The following is a 16,640-nucleotide window of genomic DNA, read 5'->3' as shown; positions in this document are numbered from 1 at the left end:
AAATTACATCCAACAATGATAGGTAAAAGTTACATGCAATGGTTCATCCAGTCATCATGGTAGGTCATCAAAGACTAACAATTTTGTCTTCTATTCCCATACATACGTCAAATACTTGAGGAGGAAAAAACGCTAGGAATAGCTATCGAGATTTGCTGCAATCTATATTGAAACAACTCAAGCACCGACATAAGTTTGAACCTATGACCCAATACTCTACTTGTTTATGGGAGAGAGATGCCACTTGATCCAACAATCATAACTTCTGTTCTTTCCATTTTTTGTCTTTTGTTAAATATTCCGGAAGGGATGGGAAGAAAAAAAACTCTAATTTACAGACAGAAACCTATAAAGCTCTGGCACTTTCATTGAGCAAAAGTGGAAAAGGAAAACCATAATTAAAAACAATGTATTATCTATAAATAACATTTATTTTGATCTGAATTATTAGAATAATAATTAAGACATTCTCACCTTGCTTATATCTAGTGATTCTTTTATGTTTATTAACATTTTGGTTTACATTAAAATTGAAAAGAAGTATTTTGATTGGTATGGCCCAGGGTTTAATCTTATATGTATTATAACATATCCCGGGAAGAACCAAAGTGCTAGATTCGATATGGGGCAACTTATTATTTTCTCATTCATTCCAATCCAATCAACAAGAGTCTTTTTTTATCGAATGGGTGAATTTCTTGATCTTGATGAATCGTGAGATAAAAAAGACCTTTTCTTTATCAAGTTATCAATTATTTGATGATTATTAACACTAATCTTAGTATTTTTATTCCTGTAAGTGATGCTATCAATATTAACTTAGACAAGAAAATTAATGACTTACCATGATATTGTAATGTCAATGGACAACTTTGCTGTCCATAATCAATCTTCTTTCCTTATTTTACCTTTACTTCATTTACTTAGGCTTGTACAGTTAGCATATTGACAGAATATATAGTTTCCATATAAGGCTAGACTGCTAGAATCACTCGGCAATTAGTTTCTTTCCATGTATAGTTCTCTTGTAAAGTTCATATATAATATACAGAACACTCAAAGGCCAATTATTCGGCCATTCACACAATACTTTTGACTTACTTTGACATGGTATCAAGAGCCGACTACTAAGCTCTTTGTTTCCTTCAATTTTTTTTTCCTTCTTCTCGGTTTCGGAGACTTTCGGCATGTCTATTTTTTTCGGATTTGGGTGTTCTGCTGTCGCAGCAGCATCTCGTAGGATTTTTTTGGCTTCGTGTTATGATCAATTCATAACAGGAAGGAAGCTCGAAACTGGGAAATGAAGAAAGGCATCTGTTAGTTTAGTTAGTTAGTCACATGTTCTGCATGTGTCCCTTTAAGGGCTCAATATACCTTAATGTCCTTACTTATTTGCTTAGAATTACCATAGTGCCCTTTGTAGCCGTTGGTAACAGTCATAAGGCTTCTATAAATACTGAAGCCTTTTCCCTTTGTATGATTATTGAAGAATGTTAATAAATAAGTTTGGAGGTTTCTGATCCCTCGAAGATCAGCAATTCAAGTTGTTTTCCTTGTTAATTCCAGTCTGTTGTTACAATTGGCATCAGAGCCCTTCGCAATTCTAGGCACAAACATTTTTTTTTTCTTTTCCTTTTAATCTTACAATGGCAGAAGGCACACGGTTCAAAGAATTAGAGAAGCTTGTTCTGGGGTTGAAGCAAAATCAAGAAATGCAAGATCAGCGAGTTGCAGATCATCAGATTGCTTTGGCTGGACTGAGTTCAAAGATGGACCTTTTGTTGGAAGCAATGAATGGTAGAAATGATCGAAATGGACATGGCAAGAATGATGATGGGGGTCACATGGGCAACTCATCCCTGACTTTTGGAATGCAGTTTCGTAGCATTAAGTTAGACTTTCCAAGGTTTCATGGTGATGACCCGTCTGGATGGATCTATAAGGCAAATCATTATTTTGCCTTACACCCCATGCCAGATGGACAAAAGATCATGATGGCCTCGTTTTATATGGAGGGAAATGCCTTGGTTTGGTTTCAAGATGCTGAGGAGACTGAGTCTTTCAATTCTTGGCATTCTTTTGTTACAGCAGTTCAGTTAAGGTTTGGGAGTTCTTCTTATGATGACCCTATGGAGGCCATTACAAGGTTAAGGCAAACTTCTACAGTTAGTGTCTACAAAACTCATTTTGAGGTCCTTTCTAATAGATTGAAAGGCTTGTCTGAACAGTATAAACTTTCTTGCTTCTTGAGTGGCCTTAGGGATGAGATACGACTTCCTGTGAGAATGTTGCACCCTCAGACCTTGAATACTGCTTTTGGATTAGCCAAGATCCAAGAGGAATATATCACTAGCACTAGGGGCAACAATAGGCTCCATTCCTCTTGTGTTTCTGTTCCTAGTGAGGGTAGCAACTCAATTCTTGTTAATTCTATGAGAAAAGAAGGGTTTTCTGGCCCAAGGTCCAATGGCTTCAAAACTTCAGCTCCTTTTCAGAGACTTACACCAGCAGAAATGAAAGCAAAAAGAGACAAAGGGGTCTGTTACTTCTGTGAGGATAAGTGGCAGCCTGGTCATAAGTGTAATAAGGCCAAGTTCTTTGAAATGGCAGGATTGGAATTGTTACAAGATTCTGAGAAGGAAGAGGGTAATCCACAAGATTCACAGGAAACTAATGAACCTGTGGGAGTAGAAACTGAGGTACCTAAAATCTCATTCCATGAAATAGCAGGTTGTATAAGCCCGAAAACTATGAGAGTTCATGGCAAAGTTAAGGACTGCTCAGTGATAGTCCTTGTTGACACTGGCAGCACACATAACTTTCTTGATCCTATGATAGCAAGGAAGGTGGGGCTAACTGTCAAGCAAAGTGGACAGATTGAAGTAAGGGTAGCCAATGGGGAAAGAATGAATGGTGAAGGTTTGGTCTAGAATTTACAGTTTCAGATGCAAGGCCACCATTTCAACACTGATTTTTTCTTGCTACCATTGGGAGGTTGTGATGTGGTGGTTGGTATGCAATGGTTGTGCACCTTAGGTCCTGTTTTATCGGATTTTACTAACCTCACAATGACATTCACCAGTGGCAAGAGTTCTGTCACACTTAGAGGCTTGAGTTCTAGCAAGCCTGAGTTTGTGGAAGATGTTCAGATTTGCCAACTTACTATTGTGGAAAGAAAGGGGATGCTACTTCAGCTTGTTACTAAGGAGACAGCTTAAGAAATGGGCATGTATGCTGCTGACATTGAGGCAGTCTTGGCTAAATATGACCATGTCTTTGCTGAACCAAAGGGCTTGCCTCCAAGAAGAACTAAAGATCACCAAATAAACCTCAAGGAGGGGACCATGCCAATATCTACTCGACCTTACAGGTATCATTTCTTTCAAAAAACTGAAATAGAAAAAATAGTTAAAGAATTGTTGGATGCTGGGGTCATAAGGAGCAGACAATCCCCTTTCTCATCACCTGTACTCTTGGTAAGAAAATCTAATGGATCATGGCGCATGTGTATAGATTATAGGGGCTTAAACAGAGAAACAATCAAACACAAATTTCCCATTCCTGTCATTGATGATCTTTTGGATGAATTGCATGGAGCCTCGATATTTTCTAAGTTAGATCTTAGATCTGGATACCACCAGATTCTTATGAAGGAAGAGGACATTGAGAAAATTGCATTTAGAACACACCAAGGGCAGTATGAGTTTCTGGTTATGCCCTTTGGCTTAACCAATGCTCCTGCCACTTTTCAATCTTTGATGAATGAGGTCTTTCAACCTTTTTTAAGGAAGTTTGTTTTTGTTTTTTTTTACGATATTTTAATCTATAGTAAATCAATAGCAGACCATGTACAACATTTTTCTATGGTATTGGATACATTGGCAGCAAATACTCTTTTTGCAAAAAAGAATAAGTGCAGGTTTGCTTGTGAGGAGATTGAATACTTGGGCCACTTAGTCTCTGCAAAGGGTGTCAAAGCAGATCCAGCCAACATCAAGGCAATGCTCGAGTGGCCTCTACCAAAATCCCTTAAGTCATTAAGAGGATTTCTTGATCTAACTGGTTACTACAGAAAATTTGTCAAAGGGTATGGCTCCATTGCTGCCCCATTGACAAATTTGTTGAAGAAGGATGCTTTTAATTGGGGGAGTGAAGCTACTGCAGCATTTACAGATCTAAAAGAGGCTGTGACAAACCCACCTGTCTTGGCTTTACCAGATTTCTCCAAGCCATTTTTGTTGGAATGTGATGCTTCCGGTCGAGGGATTGGTGCTGTCTTGAGTTAGGAAGGGAGGCCCTTAGCATTCTTGAGTCAAGCCTTGAAGGGAAAAGCATTGGACCTATCTACATATGAAAAAGAATTTCTTGCAATAGTATTAGCTGTGAAGAAATGGAGGCCATACCTATTGGGTGCTGAGTTTGTAATCAGAACAGATCAACAAAGTTTGAAGTTTCTTTTGGAACAAAAGATAGGAACTCCCTCTCAACAAAAATGGATTACCAAGTTGCTTGGCTATGATTTCACAATTGAGTATAAGCATGGCAAGGATAATGTGGCCGAAGATAGTCTCTCGAGAAGAGAGGAAGTTGAGGAAGGATCTGTTGACATGTTGGCTATCACAGTCCTTGATCCCCTTTGGTTAGAACAGTTGAGACACTCTTACTTGGATGATGAAGAAATTTCAGCTATTTGTCAAAAGCTCCAAGAAGGCAAGCTTGCTGATAAGAAGTTTGAAGTCAGAAATGGGTTGTTATTCAAGAAAGGCAGGCTGTTTTTATCATCTTCATCCACTGTGAAGGATCAAGTCTTGCAGTTTATACATAGCAGTGCCTTTGGGGGCCATTCTGGTTACCATAAGGCCCTACATCAAGCAAGGGCAGATTTTATATGGACTGGCATGAGGAGAGACATTAAGCAATTTATCAAGGAATGTCAAATTTGCCAAAGGTGTAAGACAGAAAATTTACAACCTGCTGGGTTATTGTAGCCCTTGCCACTCCCCAGCAGATCTTGGAGTGACATCTCCATGGATTTTATTGACTCCTTACCATGTTCAAAAGGGTTTTCTGTTATATTGGTGGTAGTAGATAGGCTCACCAAGTATGCACATTTTTTACCCTTATCTCACCCTTATACAGCTGCATCAGTGGCTGCTGTCTTTACATCTCAGGTATTCAAGTTACACGGGTTGCCATCAACCATTGTAACTGATAGGGATGTCATTTTCACAAGTAATTTCTGGAAAGAGTTGTTTAAATTGCAAGGGACTAAACTACACTTCACATCTACTCACCATCCACAATCAGATGGGCAGACTGAAGTGGTTAATAAATGTGTGCAACAATATTTGAGATGTTTTGTTAGTGAGAGACCCAAACAGTGGGTGCATTGGCTCCCTTGGGCTGAGTGGTGGTATAATACCTCAGTCCACTCTTCGACTAAAATGACACCATTTGAGGCATTATATGGAGTCCCTCCTCCAACCTTAATTCAGTATGTTGATGGCACTACTCAGAATGAAGCTGTGGGCAAGGAATTAAAGTCAAGGGATGAGATACTACGGTTGTTGAAAAAGAACTTAATGGCTGCACAGGCTGCTATGAAACAGCAATATGATAAACATCACATTCAGAGGAAGTTTCAGGTAGGTGATTTAGTCTATTTGAAAATGCATAAGTATAAACAACAGACTGTTAGTCAAGCCAGCAGATCCAAGTTAGCTGCCAGATATTGTGGTCCATTCAGAATTTTGGAATGCATTGGAGAGGTAGCTTACAGACTTGAGTTGCCACCAAGTTCCTCAGTTCATCCCATGTTTCATGTCTCAAGATTAAAGCAATACATTGGCACAGATTCTCAGATCTCTCCTGTATTACCATTGGTGGATTCTCATGGGAATTTTAAGGTAGAGCCTGAAGCTATTCTTGACAGACGTATGACTGCTATGGATAATAAACCTCTTATCGAGCTGTTGGTGAAATGGCGTGGTATGATGAAGTAAATTCGACTTGGGAACCTGTTGAGCAGTTGAGGACTCATTATCCTGACCTTGTGGGCAAGGTCTTTTGAAGAGGAGGGCAGTTGTTATGATCAATTCATAACAGGAAGGAAGCTCGAAGCTAGGAAATGAAGAAAGGCACCTGTTAGTTTAGTTAGTTAGTCACGTGTTCTGCATGTGTCCCTTTAAGGGCTCAATATACGTTAATGTCCTTATTTATTTGCTTAGAATTACCATAGTGCCCTTTTTAGGCATTGTTAACAGTCATAAGGCTTCTATAAATACGAAAGCCTTTTCCCTTTGTATGATTATTGAAGAAAGTTGATAAATAAGTTTGGAGGTTTCTGATCCCTCGAAGATCAGCAATTCAAGTTGTTTTCCTTGTTAATTCCAGTCTGTTGTTACACTTCGTCTAGGTGTTCTGGGTTTTTCGGCTTGGTCTGGGTTGTTTTTTGGTGAGTCCGACGTGCAGTTCTCACCTTCTCGAAATTGTGCTTCTTGGTCTAGGTGTTTTAGGCACTTCTGTGCCTTTGTGACTGTCGCAGCATCCTTCTAGCGAGTATTTCGGCACTTTTGCATCTCCGTGCCTCTCGCACCTTGTTTCTGGTGGGCTTCTCGACACTTCTGTGCCTTCATGATTATTGCAGATTGCCTCTAGTGGTAATTTCGGCATTTTTCTTTGTCTTGGTGGTTATCGCAGCACCTTCCTCGGCTTCTTTGTGTGTGGCTCTCGGTTACTCTTGCTGAATAGTGACTCATTTGGCCCTCGGTTTATCACTCGTGCCCCCTGCTTCCTTTCACAGACAAGTCAAAGGTCCTTATCTCATTTTATTTTGGGCTAGTTTGAATTTTTTTGTTGATTTACTTTTGTCTTGAAATTTATTTATTTGTGATGGACTCGCCACGTGTCAAGTTTACAAGCACAAATTACTCTATTTGAGCATTTCAATTTGAACTTTTCCTCAAGAGAAAAGATCTTTGGGGTTATATTGATGGCACGGATGTCGCCCAAACATCTAATACTGATAAATCCAAAGATCTCGGGGCTTCTCCTTCATGGGCTGTACTTGATGCTCGGATTATGTCTTGGATTCTTGGTTCGGCTGAGCCACATATTGTTACCAGTTTGCGGGCTCATCGCTCAGCTCAATCCATGTGGAATTACTTGAAAAATGTTTATCATCAAGCTAATGATGCTCGTCGCTTTCAGTTAGAACATGTGATTGCCATGTTTCAACATAGTAGTCTTTCCATTCAAGACTACTACTCGGCATTTCTGACTATTTGGCATGAATATACTAATTTGGTTACTGCGGATGTTCCTGCTGCCGCTCTTTCGACTATTCAGACTCTTCACGAGACTAGCCGGCGTGATCAATTTCTTATGAAAGTATGCTCGGAATATGACTCTATTCACTCCTCTCTACTGAACAGATCTCTTGTTCCTTCTCTTGATATTTGTTTTGGTAAGTTACTTCGCGAAGAACGTCATAGTACTCAAGCTATTCTAGAGCAATCTCATGGCAGTTCTGGGACGGCAACTGCTGCTTATGCTGCCCAAGAACGAGGATCACCTATGAATTCTAAAAATTTGCAGTGTTTCTACTGCAAGGAATATGGGCATATTGCTGTTAATTTTCCTAAGAAATATTGTTCTTATTGCAAGAAGAAGGGTCACATTATCAAAGAATATCATATCCGCCCCCAGAATTGTCAGGCCCAAGCATTTCAGACTTTTGTTATTGTTCCTCCCGCAACAAATTCTATAGCATATGGCTCTTCCTCAGGTGCTTCCTCTGATCATGCACCTCCTGCAGCAAATTACTACACACCAAAAATGGTGCAACAGATGCTAATTTCGGCATTATTTGTAATGGGGTTTCAAGGTAAAAATTCTACTAAATTCTGGTACATAGACTCAGGGGCTTCTAATCACATGATGGATACTCCCACCGCTCTGTGTCATGTTCGGCCCTATGCTGGTCAATCTGTCATTCAGACTGCCAATGGCAGTTCTTTGCCCATAGCTACTGTCAGAGATGTCTCTTCTAAATTTACTGATGTGTTTCTAACTCCTCAGCTTTCCACGAGTCTTATTTATGTTGGTCAATTAGTTGATAACAATTGTGCTGTTAATTTTTCTGGTGATGGTTGTGTTGTGCAGGACCAGGTAACAGGGGAGCCGATCACGAAGGAACCTAAAGTAGGGTGCTTGTTTCCACTATTTTTACCTGTTCCAGCACTTTCTCCAGTTTCTTCTATTAAGTCTTTTGCTTGTAATAATATTCCTGATCTGAGTATAGTGTGGCATCGTCATTTAGGCCATCCCAATACTTAGATCTTATCTCATATATTGCACTCTGGTTTTCTTGGTAATAAAAAACGTTCTTCTTTATCTCTTGAGTGTGATTCTTGCAAACTTGGTAAAAGCAAGACTCTTCCCTTTCCTTTGCATGCTAGTAGAGTTTCTCACTGCTTTTATCTTATCCATAGTGATGTTTGGGGACCTTCCCCAATTAGTTCACATGACAAATTTAAATATTATGTGACTTTCATTGATGATCATAGCTGATTTACTTGGGTCTATTTTCTTCGCTCTAAATCTGAGGTTTTTCATACTTTCACTGAGTTTTTAGCGTATGTTGCAAATCAATTTTCAGCAACTATTAGGACATTACGCACAGATTCTGGTGATGAATATTTGTCTACTGAGTTTCAGGCATTATTGGCTTCTGAAGGTATTATTCATCAACGTTCATGTCCTGCTACTCCCCAACAGAATGGAGTAGCCGAACTTAAAAATCGTCATCTTCTTGATGTGGTACGTACTCTTTTGTTAGAATCCTCTGTTCCATCCATGTTCTGGGTCGAGGCTCTAAAAACTGCATCTCACTTGATTAATCGTTTACCCCATCCATGTTCTAGGTTAAGGCTCTGAAAACTGCTTCTCACTTGATTAATCGTTTACCTTCCCAAGTCTTACGCATGGAGTCTCCCTATTTCCGCTTGTTTGTTAAGGAACCTAGTTATGATAATCTCTGTATTTTTGGTTGTGTATGTTTTGTTCATTACCTCCTCATGAGCGACATAAATTATCTGCTCAATCTGTTAGATGTGCATTCTTGGGATATAATCTGTGTCAAAAGGGATTTTTTTGCTATGATCCTACATTATCGTACACGCATTTCTAGGAATGTTATTTTCTTTGAAAATCAACATTTCTTTTCTGTGTCCTTTGTGCCCTCTCCTACTGTGGTAGTCCCCTCCTTTGAGTAGTAGTTCTCTGATCTTCATCAAGTCAGCTCTCGCTTTAAACTAGGTATTGTGTATAGGAGATGCTCCCGCCCACAATCTCTTCCAGTGACTCACTTGATATTTGATCCTACCATGCTCTAGAACCGACTAGTTACAGTACCTCCAGTGCCTTTGGTACGTCGCTTTCCTCGAGTGTCGGTACCCTCAGATAGGTATGGGTTTACTTCTTCCAATTCTTCCAATTCTATTTCAACTCTTACTACTGCATTGTCCAATTTTGATATTCTCACATCCTACTCACAAGCTACCAAGCATGATTGTTGACAACAAGCTATGCAGGAAGAAATTGCCGCTCTAGAGGCCAATCACACTTGGGACATTGAGCCATGTCCTCCAACAATTGTTCCTTTGGGTTGCAAATGGGTTTTTACTTAGTCAAGGTTCGATCTGATGGAAGTTTGGATCGTTACAAAGCTCAACTTGTTGCACTTGGGAATAATCAAGAATATGGTGTCAATTATGAAGAGACCTTTGCTCCTGTGGCTAAGATGACTACTGTTCGTACGATTCTAGCTCTTGCTGCTTCTAACGATTGGTCACTACATTAAATGGATGTCAAGAATGCTTTTCTTCATGGGGATCTTAAAGAGTGTATTTAAATGAAGCCACCCCCGAGATTGTTTTCTTATTCGACTTTGCATGTGTGTAAGCTTCATCGCTCCCTTTTTGGTCTCAAACAAGCTCTGAGGGCCTGGTTTGATCAATTTTGAACCACTTTATTACAATTCTCATTCAAGCAGAGCAAGTATGACACTTCCTTGTTTCTTCAGAAATCAAACCTGGGTATTATTGTTCTTTTGGTTTATGTTGATGATATTGTGTTTACTGGTTCCGATTCTGTTTTACTTGGCCAGCTCAAGACTCATCTCTCTAAGTCCTTTCATATGAAAGATCTTGGATCTCTCACATATTTTCTTGGTCTTGAGGTGCATCGTAGTTTATTTGGTATTTCACTCAATCAACATAAGTATGCTAGTGACCTGGTGGCTACAACTGGCCTACAAGAGGCCACCTTTGTTGATACTCCCATGGAATTGAACGTCAAGCTTTGCAAAGAGAATGGTGATTTACTTGCTGATCCCAGTTTATACCAGAAGTTGGTGGGTAGTCTTGTCTACCTCACCATTACTAGACCGGACATTTCCTTAGCAGTACAGCAAGTTAGCCAGTTTCTTTAGACCCTTCGTCATCTTCATTTGGCTGTTGTCCGATCATACACTATGTTTAGGGCAGTGTCTTATTTTTTCCTGCAGACAATTCTCCTTGCCTTATTATTTATAGCGATGCTGATTGGGCCGATTGTGCTGATACACGTCAATCCATCACTAGTTGGTGTGTGTTCTTAGGTGATGCATTGATCTCCTAGAAGGGGTAAGAAGCAAGACAATCTCTAAGTCATCTACAGAATCTGAGTACCGGGCAATGTCTCTTGCTTGTTCCGAAATTATTTGGCTTTGAGGTTTGCTTGCTAAGCTAGATTTTTCTGAGATTGATCCTACACCACTACATGCCGATAATACGAGTGTTATTTAGATCACGGCCAATCATGTCTATCATGAGCGCACGAAGCATATTGAAGTAGATTGTCACTCTATCCGTGAAGCATTTGAAGCTCATGTTATTACTCTTCCACATGTCTCCACTGAACTACAAATTGCTGAGATCTTCAACAAAGCCCTCACTCGCCATCGACAATGCTTCTTAAGTAGCAAATTGATGCTTGTTGATCAACCCACATCAATTTGAGGGGGGCTGTCAATGTGCTGTCCATTAATCAATCTTCTTTCCTTCTATTCTTCTTTCCTTATTTTACCTTTACTTCATTTACTTAGGCTTGTACAATTAGCATATTGACAAAATATATAGTTTCCATATAAGGCTAGAATGCTAGAATCACTCGGCAATTAGTTTCTTTCCATTTATAGTTCTCTTGTAAAGTTCACATATAATATACAGATCACTCAAAGGCCAATTATTCGGCTATTCACACAATACTTTTTGACTTACTTTGACATGTAACACCACTAACATAGAACTTAAAATGTTGAAATTCCATGAGGGAGAATGCTATAATAAGGGTTAAGTGATTAAATTTACTTTTTCCTTTTGGCTTAGGATACTCGAAGAATTGATAATCTATCATAGAATTGTAAACCATAGTCCAATAGCATTTTCACCACTCCAAATTTCTGTCGTAATTTGATATGTCCTCGTTAGTGATATTCAAGCAGCACTAGGATTAAAGATGAACCATTCAATAAGATGATTACGAGTGATACCTGATTTCATTGCCGTGTGCGTCCCCTTTATCTTTGGTACATTTAAGAATCCAGCTGAACATCCAATAATTGCTCCTCCAGGGAAAACTGGATATGGAATAGACTGAAATTTAACTAGCATCATTGGTATTTGGATAACACATGAAAGCAACAAAGAATGTACCTATCATTGATAATTAACTGTTGGATCACTAACAAAGGACAAATAAGAAACTTTTATCCCTCCAAGTGCTTCTTATTCAGTGAATGTGACAGAATTCAACTTGATTGGTAACTATACGTACTCAATGGCTGGATGCTTTGTCATTAGATCATGCCACTTTTAACTACTGAATAAAATTTTGATACGTAGGCAAAGGCAAGTAATCACATAAGTAACCTTTTTGTTTTTGTGGGAAATAAAGTTTTCCACAAAAAAACCAGATCCTCAAGATACAATGTAGGTGCAGGAAATTTGGAAAGATAACTTTGCTTTGGTTTTCTATGTGATGTTGGTTTCCTGTACATAGAATGTAGAAATACAAGTCTTGCTGACATACCTGATAACCACCTTCATTTAAAGTGCGAGCACCATACTGGAGAACGCTCCCACCTTCTAAGAGTGATTTGATGGCAGGATGATGCTTAAATTTCTAACAGCAGAGAAACCAATGCATAAGATTCAAAACAGTCCTATCCACAGCTAAATGATAGAGTTGGGATGGACATCACAACACATTTTTGGAATGTTTTAAACAGAACTAGTTGACGTATTCAATATATAGCCAAAAGAAATTTGGGGCTCTCCACAACCTAAACTCCATTTACAAAAGGATATTCCATTTTTGCTTTCCTTTCTCTTGTTAAATTGCATATTTATTATCAATCCAGACCCCCACCCTTCACCCAGGATTCACACCCTCTGAACTTTTTGCTTATGTTCATTGCGGCCTCTCTTATATCAATAACAGTAGTTTCAGAAGACAAGTAATATTTAAGAGTGTTTATGTCAGGCTAATAACTGCTCATTATATTAGTTTCAATTATTGATGGATTGTCAAACAAGATTAATAAATTTAATTTTTCCTAAGATTAAAATAAATATAGTATCATGTTTTATCCCCCACCCCCCGTCCCGCCCCTTCCAGCAACCCTTTAGAATAATAAATAATAATTAAAAAGAAAAAGAGGATGGCCTCTAACAATGGCAGACTAAAGTTTATGGCAGGCAGTCTCCAAATAAAAACTGCCCACGCAAAATAATTATTATATACAGAATAATTAGTCAACTTTAATTGCATACATTTTCAATATACATACATTTTATATTTTAATATAGGTAATAGGATCATCTCAGGCAAAGATTTTTTTCACAGTTTCTGCAGCAAATAATGCAGGCCAGTGCAAAAATTAACTATCTCATTGACAATCATATTGGATATTTCCACTCGAAATCTCAAGAAATGAATGCTGATCTAATTATCGATATTTTGTTTCATTATTCCTAGTAGGGTAATAATATATAGAAGCGCCACAAACAAGGAAGCTATAGCTGCTTTCCAAGATAGTCAATGCTACATTATTTCTGTACCATGTAACATGGCCCTGAAAGGCAAAAAGAAAATTCTGCCCAGAAAGTGGAGTTAGTTCTCACGTAACTAGCTATAAACTTTTTATTGCATTGAGGAAAATATGATGCGAGACTTTAGATCAATAAGCATTGCATGACATGTATATTTTTTTAGAATAATTCTACTTAGCATCCCCACACACCACACATCACACCTCTTTTATTTTATTTATTTTTTTGCTTTTTTCCCATAACAAGTATGTGGTGTTATGGATAATAAGTAGAACAACTCAGTTAATTTAACAAGAATAAAATAAAATTAAAATTAAAATAAATATGGTGTGTGGTGTAGGATGATGATTCATTTTTTTATAGGTAAGAAACATATTAGATATAGAAAAAATCTATTCATCATCCCAACTCCCATCATCCTCCCATCATCCTATGATGTGGCATTAGATGATAGGTTTACAAGTGAAATGTAATAAATAATTTCCAATCACCTAATGCCACATCATAGGATGATGGAAGGATGATGAAAGTTGGGATGATGAGTAGCATTACTCTTTGAAAGATCAATAAATTCCAACAAATTTGAAAAATCAAAACAATTAGTTGCAGCCAACCATATAATCAATCCTACACTAAGCTCTCAAACCCTTCAAAATTATAAGCATTTCTCTCCCTCCAAATACACCACAGAATGCATATGGGAGTAGCATTCCGAGTATCACTAGTGCTATTTAACAAAAGAAAGAAAGATTTCTACCTGAAATTCCTCATAAGGATTCAGAAAAGGATTGTGATAATTCAAAGCAACCACAAAGCCAATCGCAATCTGTACAAGCAAACAAAAAAAAAAATACCGAATAAATGGCTATTCAGATCCAGAATTATGTAATGGAAAATTCATGTCAATGATATACAATTAAACTTGTTAAAAAAAATTAATGGATGGCATTTTGTTCAAAATTATAGGATTACAAAACTCCGAAACTGGTTCAAATGCAGTTCAAATACCACAAAATAGGTGCCACAAGAGTCGATTACCTAATCCAAGTATAAAAAAAAGAAAAAGGAAAATTAGAAAGAAAGAACCCACAAACCTAAAATATTACAGCTAATGACTTGTAAAATGGTGGTAGATCATACTGATGGTGGCAAAATGGTGGTAGATCATATTGATCAGTATGAAATAGAGAGAGAGGATCAATTTGTAATGGAGAGAAAGAGAGCGAGAGAGTTTTTTATCCTTTTGTTTTTGTGCTGCTATCCGGGGTGGGGAAATGGTTTCACCTCTGTTATCTAGAAAATAGTTTTCATTCACTTGCATTTTCTGATTGCACCAAACATCAGAAAATGTCAAAAATTCTATCCGGGAAATATTTTCTTCTAAAACAGATGCACAGTGTCACATGAAAGTTAATAGAAAGGAGTTTCCCAACCAACAACTGGCGTATACTTTGACTACCCAAAAGAATGAGACAATGACACACTAAAGTCATTCAACCAAACAAATCAAATGTCTGAGGCACTAAATATATTACATATTTACCACACCCATTCACCCTCTTCTCCATAAATAAAATTATACACACACAGATAATCCTTGAGAGACTGAGAATTCCGTAAACAATCACGTTTTCACATTTGATATCTAAAAGAAGGTGAAGAAAACAATCCTGGAATCTAGCCTGTCAACCAGGGATCATTCACCTCTCATTCACTACCAGCATAAGGGCGTTAAAAAGGAGGCACACATACAGAGAAAGAGATAGACAGAGAGAGAGAGAGAGAGGAGGAAACATAGAAATAAAACAGTATGCCCTCTTCAACCTTTCATTCAATATGATAGTTGCAATAAAAGAAGAGAAAAGAACAGCAAAAAAGCATGCATCTTGGTTGGATCTGTACCAAATGAAGAGGATTTAGCAAGAAAGAGCCATTGTTACCTGGCTATCGCTAAGGTGATACAGAAACGATCCTCCATATGTCTTTTGATCTAAGGGCCATCCTAAAGTGTGAAGCACAGCACCAGGGTTGTGTTTTCCCTTCTCAATCTCCCAGACCTGAGCATGGGAAAGCTTTGAAACTTGGGCACAAGCTACATAGATGAACTTTTATGCATTAACTGGGTGAAAACTAAGGAAATTCTTCTCTTCCAAGACCCAGTGGGTGAGATTTGATCAAGTACCAGGTTGCAACTTTGAATGCAGCTTGCCTAAAAGAAATGTTCAAAGGGACTTTTTTTTTTTTTTTTTTTGATAAGTAAAGTATTGAGAGAAAATAGGCATAGTGCAAGTACACAGGAGGTATCCAACAGCAACACCTAGTTACAAAAATCAGGAGCTTGAGAGTGATACAAGAAACTCATTAAAGAAAGCTCCGTTAAAAACACAAGATGAAGCCCAAAGAAATAAAGTACGGAAAAAGAAACTTCTAAGCTCATCCAGAGAACGCTTCTTATCTTCAAAGGGAAAAATATGGATCCTAAAACAGTGCTTACAACCCATTCAAGGGCCTGTGCAATCTTTAAGAAGAATGATCATCATAGCATGAAAGTAAAATTGGAGAAAAATACACTTGACACGTTGCACTAGGGTACCCAAAGTCACTTTTGAGGGAGCAATGTGCCAAAAGTGGTAGTTTGGATACCACAGCACAAAAGCAGTGATAGGTTGAGTGTGCATTTCCACCATAAAATTGCAAAAGAATATGCATTGCTATCTGTTAAGGGGAGAAATAGTAAAAAGTGTTCACTTTAATGTCTTGGTTTTCCACTATTGTATTGCATGGGGACTGTTCATGAATTCTTGTCTTTAATTTATCACTTTTAGAATGTATTTAGGTGTTCTTCTGTATACTTCCTGTGTACATGGGTTATGCCTATTTCATTCATATATATAAGATTTATCTTTTACTTGTCAAAAAAAAGTAAAAAGAGTTGCTACCAACTAAGCATAAAGAAGCAAATAGCCAAAAAGTTTACAACCTTATATACAAATGTCAACACACAATAGGATGTAATAAAGCTAACATTATCACTTTTAGAATGTATTTAGGTGTTCTTCTGTATACTTCCTGTGTACATGGGTTATGCCTATTTCATTCATATATATAAGATTTATCTTTTACTTGTCAAAAAAAAGTAAAAAGAGTTGCTACCAACTAAGCATAAAGAAGCAAATAGCCAAAAAGTTTACAACCTTATATACAAATGTCAACACACAATAGGATGTAATAAAGCTAACATGTGAGGTTCATTAAAACCACTAAAATTAAAGAAAGTATATGCGATGCATCCTGTAGTAAGTAGATATGAATTGACAAGAACAAAACTCATTATAGGCACCACTGATGTTAAAACCAGTTTACCTCTTTAATTCCTAAAGCATAAGTCTGATGTTGAGCATGCGCTTTCTCTCTCAAGTTGTATTTTTTCATTATTTTCTGCCAGGTGAAACAAAGTGATGTCACAATAAAGTTTGACCAGCAAAG

General features: G+C 37.8%; 1 protein-coding gene across 2 annotated transcripts in view; it reads right to left on the bottom strand.

Annotated features, from left to right (window-relative positions):
- LOC121246494 (electron transfer flavoprotein-ubiquinone oxidoreductase, mitochondrial) overlaps positions 1–16,640 on the bottom strand; it is a 30,899-nt gene that overhangs the window by 3,905 nt on the left and 10,354 nt on the right. For both annotated transcript variants that reach the window (XR_005937123.1, XM_041144671.1), the window contains exons 7-11: positions 16,518–16,592; positions 15,095–15,211; positions 13,912–13,980; positions 12,133–12,225; positions 11,594–11,696 (exon numbers count right to left, since the gene is read on the bottom strand). Coding sequence is in view for 1 of the 2 variants with exons in the window: in XM_041144671.1 (XP_041000605.1) it covers positions 11,594–11,696; positions 12,133–12,225; positions 13,912–13,980; positions 15,095–15,211; positions 16,518–16,592 (457 nt within the window). In the remaining variant the exon portion in view is untranslated. The remainder of the gene's footprint in view (positions 1–11,593; positions 11,697–12,132; positions 12,226–13,911; positions 13,981–15,094; positions 15,212–16,517; positions 16,593–16,640) is intronic.

The sequence above is a fragment of the Juglans microcarpa x Juglans regia genome, chromosome 1S, assembly GCF_004785595.1.
Source record: "Juglans microcarpa x Juglans regia isolate MS1-56 chromosome 1S, Jm3101_v1.0, whole genome shotgun sequence".
NCBI classification, from domain to species: Eukaryota; Viridiplantae; Streptophyta; class Magnoliopsida; order Fagales; family Juglandaceae; genus Juglans; species Juglans microcarpa x Juglans regia.
The sequence above is the reverse complement of the archived record's forward strand: the minus strand, read 5'-3'. Positions and strand labels throughout refer to the sequence as shown.